Genomic DNA, 4,409 nt, shown 5'->3' on the forward strand with positions numbered 1-4,409 from the left:
CATTATGTTTGAACTAGAGAGCATCATATGCTACATTAAGAATAAGAGGGGGAAAATTATTTTCCCTTGAGCACATGCTAATGTGAAAAAATATAATTCTAACAATAAAAATCACTCTAATAAGCAAATTTATCATAACACCGAAGACCACTGGTAAACCACTTCATGTAATAGATATCATAGCATAGAAAGGTCCTGAATAAGAACACATACTTTCTGTCATTTCTATAAGCTAATTCCTTCAAATTTCAACATTTTGTAGAATATATTTGTTGCTGGATCAGACACATCCTCAGCAACACTAGATTGGACAATGGCAGAGCTCATGAGAAATCCCGAAGTCATGAGAAAAGCACAAAATGAGGTGAGAAGAATCATCAGAAACAAAGAAAAAGTAGTCGAAAGTGACCTCGACCAACTTCACTATATGAAGTCAATTGTGAAGGAGTCATTGAGACTACACTCACCAGTACCATTGCTTGTTCAAAGGGAGACTATACAACACTTTAAAATCAACGGCTATGATATCCCTGCAAAAACAAGGCTCTTGATCAACATGTGGACGATAGGAAAAGATGGAGATGTTTGGGAAAATCCAGAAGAATTCTATCCAGAAAGATTTATAGACAGTTCTGTAGATTTCAGAGGCCAACATTTTGAGCTCATACCATTTGGTGCAGGACGAAGAATTTGTCCTGGGTTGAACTCCGGAATGCTAGTCGTTGAGCTTGCCCTCGCTAATCTTCTTTATCTTTTTGATTGGGAAATGCCAAATGGGATGACGAAAAATGAAATTAATATGAGTGAATCTCCTGGTGTCACAGTGCATAGACGATTTCCTCTTCGTCTTCAAGCCAAAAGATTTTCAGGGTTGCAGAAATAATCTCTATGTTGATACACAATAGATAATATATTCTATATGGAAATAATGTTAAATATTGATAAGTTCTTGTAGTTTGTGCGTCTTCTTGAATAAGATGTGGAAATTTTAGTAAGCCATATTGTATGCTCTAAGTAATGAGAGATAAGATGTGGAAATTTTAGTAAGCCATATTGTATGCTCTAAGTAATGAGAGATTAGTGTATCTAATTTCACCGCTCACTTTGATCGTACAATTCTTGTAATTTTGAAGAACATTTCATTTAAGTTGAGCAACTGGCCAATAATAGTGACATAGTACACTTATATCAATTTCTTGCTTTATCCTTGCAAATCCATTTTTTATGATAAAAATGATTTTATGAAATGCTGAAACTACATACCAACAAAAATAAGTCTGTCATTTAACTCTACTATTTGTATGCACGTGCACTGCACGTGGTTAAATTTTGAAGAACATTTCATTTAAGTTGAGCAACTGGCCAATAATAGTGACATAGTACACTTATATCAATTTCTTGCTTTATCCTTGCAAATCCATTTTTTATGATAAAAATGATTTTATGAAATGCTGAAACTACATACCAACAAAAATAAGTCTGTCATTTAACTCTACTATTTGTTATGCACGTGCACTGTACGTGGTTAAATATCATAATTATTTATTTTAATATGAGTGAATCTCCTGGTGTCACAGTGCATGGACGATTTGCTCTTCGTCTTCAAGCCAAAAGATTTTCAGGGTTGCAGAAATAATTTCTATGTTGATACACAATAGATAATATATTCTATATGGAAATAATGTTAAATATTGATAAGTTCTTGTAGTTTGTGCGTCTTCTTGGATAAGATGTGGAAATTTTAGTAAGCCATATTGTATGCTCTAAGTAATGAGAGATTAGTGTATCTAATTTCACCGCTCACTTTGATCGTCCAATTCTTGTAATTTTGAAGAACATTTCATTTAAGTTGAGCAACTGGCCAATAATAGTGACATAGTACACTTATATCAATTTCTTGCTTTATCCTTGCAAATCCATTTTTTATGATAAAAATGATTTTATGAAATGTTGAAACTACATACCAACAAAAATAAGTCTGTCTTTTAACTCTACTATTTGTATGCACGTGCACTGCACGTGGTTAAATATCATAATTATTTATTTTTAGTTTATTTTCTTACTAAAATTTATTCTTCAATTTAAATTTGATAGTTTTGCTCACTTATGTCTCTAAAATTTAATATTGTGATTATTTATCTTTTTTAATGTTTGTTTGAATGGGCTACACCCAATTTTAAATTTTATATTGATAATTAAATTGACATGAAACCAACGTGAAGTAGAATAGTCATCCACAAAAGTGACGAACCAATGTTGACTACCAAGTGATGTCGTCTTAGTGGGACCACATACATCCGTGTGCACGTAGTCCAAGATGCCGGTTGTCCTATAAATGGTTGTCCCGAACCTTACTTTAGTCTTCTTACCAAGAATACAATGCTCACATAATTTAATTTTCCCACTCTTGGCTCCCTTCAATAATCTCTGCTTGCACAACGCCTGCAATGATTTTCCCCCTGCGTGCCCAAGTCTGAAATGCCAAAGTCTGCTAGCATCCGCCTCTGAAACTGCTGAAGCTACCTGACCAATCTTGGTACTTCCCTTCAGATAATAGAGATTTCTATTGCGGATACCTTTTATCACTACTAATGATCCTTTAGTAACTTTAGCTACACGTTCTCAAAAGTTATCTTGAACCCCTTTGTCTCTAAAGCTCCCACAGAAATAAGATTATTCTTCAGTTGAGGAACACATCTTACTTCATTCAATTCTCTCACTACTCCATCATGCATCCGAATCCTGATGGTACCTATTCCACAAATGCTATAGGACTGAATGTTTCCCATAACCACCACACCCCCATCGAGTTTCTCAAATGATGCAAACCAATCTCTCCGGGGAGTCACATGATAAGTAGCATCAGAATCCCACATCCAATCTGATGCTTTCGTATGGTTAATCTCTGGAGTAATCAAAATAGAAAAGCATGAATCATCGGAATCGTCACCACTTCTAACAACATTCACATCACTGGCCTTCGGGTCCTTCTTCTTGCTATTCTCCTTCTCTCTCAGCTTCGAACAATCTCTCTTCCAATGTTCTTGTTCTCTACAGAAAGCACACTGATTTTTTACAATTTGGTAGTGGCCTCTTGACTCCTTCCTCGATTACCACCTATAGGATAAGGACTCCTTCCTCTTGTCGACAAGGCTTCTCCTGAAGTACTAGCTCTGGAAGATTATTTATCCTTCCTCCTCAAATCAAAATTTGTCAATGCATTAGTCACTTCACTATAGGTGATGGAAGATCTACCATTCAACAATGTAAGCACAAATATAACAAAATTCTCATCGGGTAATGAGCCTAACAAAATGATCGCATTGTACTCATCCGATATCTTCTCATCAACATTGGCCAAGTCCGACAACAACTTCGTATTGTTGTTCACATGATATGCAAGTGAGGTACGTACCCCTGGACATCTGGAATCTGAATAATCTCCCCAGCAAGTGCAATCGATTCTCAACACTCTTTGTAAGATACTTGTTGTTAAGAATCTCCCACATCTTCATCGCAGACGTCAGTTTCAAGAGTTCATTGATTTGTGTTTTGGTAAATAGGTGTTTGTTAAGTTTGGGAAAGAATGCATTTTTTGTTGGGTCGTTTGTCGTTGAATCACAATTTGTTTTACATCAATTATTTGTCCACTAGTAGGCATTAATTAAATTTGGGAAAATGAATCTCTTAGTTTGGCTCTTGACCTTAGTTGGATTCCAAACTTTTTAGATTCATTTATTGATTCCCAATAAACAGCTTATAGTTTGATTCATCCTTGTAGGCTTGTTGCATGTCTATTACTTGCTACTTTTACTATTTAAGTCTACTTATGAAGGTAAAAAGAAAAATGCACCATTGTTTGGGGTAGAGATTCTTTACATCATTGGAGATTCTCTATAATTCACTAAGCGAAACTCTTCGCTTAGTGGACACCATGAATTATATTAATTATTTTAATAATATAAAAATACTTTTAATTGTGTGACCCACTGAGATAAGTCAAAAATATTAGCCCACCTAACTATTTATTGTCTTTATGTCTACAAGTTGAGAATATTTCAGTTGGTTTAAGTTAAAATTTCCGAAATTACCCTTATTGATGATTTATTCTTGGGAAAATTGTGTCGGGCCCCAAAAGCAGAAACTTCATGTGCTGTAGCCTCTTCAACTTTTCCCCATGTGGTTCAGCCCCTTAAAATGTGACATTTTGTGCTGCAGCCCCTTTATAGCAATTATTACATGCCAACTAAGCTAAAATCCCCAAAATGTCATTATCCCCTCTCATCAATCCCTCAAACACAATGTTCTCTCATCTCCTCTCTCTCTCTCTCTCTCTCTCTCTCTCTCTCTCTCCCCCCTCTCCTTCTCTCCTCTCCTCTCTCTCTCTCTCCTCTCTCTCTAAAACCAAA

General features: G+C 35.5%; 1 protein-coding gene across 1 annotated transcript in view; it reads left to right on the forward strand.

Annotated features, from left to right (window-relative positions):
- LOC109840283 (cytochrome P450 71A9-like) overlaps positions 1-1,131 on the forward strand; it is a 2,949-nt gene extending 1,818 nt beyond the window's left edge. Inside the window, exon 2 of the mRNA XM_020408855.1 lies at positions 263-1,131. Within this exon, the coding sequence (XP_020264444.1) occupies positions 263-883 (621 nt within the window). The 3' untranslated portion in view covers positions 884-1,131. The remainder of the gene's footprint in view (positions 1-262) is intronic.

This window comes from Asparagus officinalis, chromosome 5 (genome assembly GCF_001876935.1).
Source record: "Asparagus officinalis chromosome 5, Aspof.V1, whole genome shotgun sequence".
NCBI lineage: Eukaryota > Viridiplantae > Streptophyta > Magnoliopsida > Asparagales > Asparagaceae > Asparagus > Asparagus officinalis.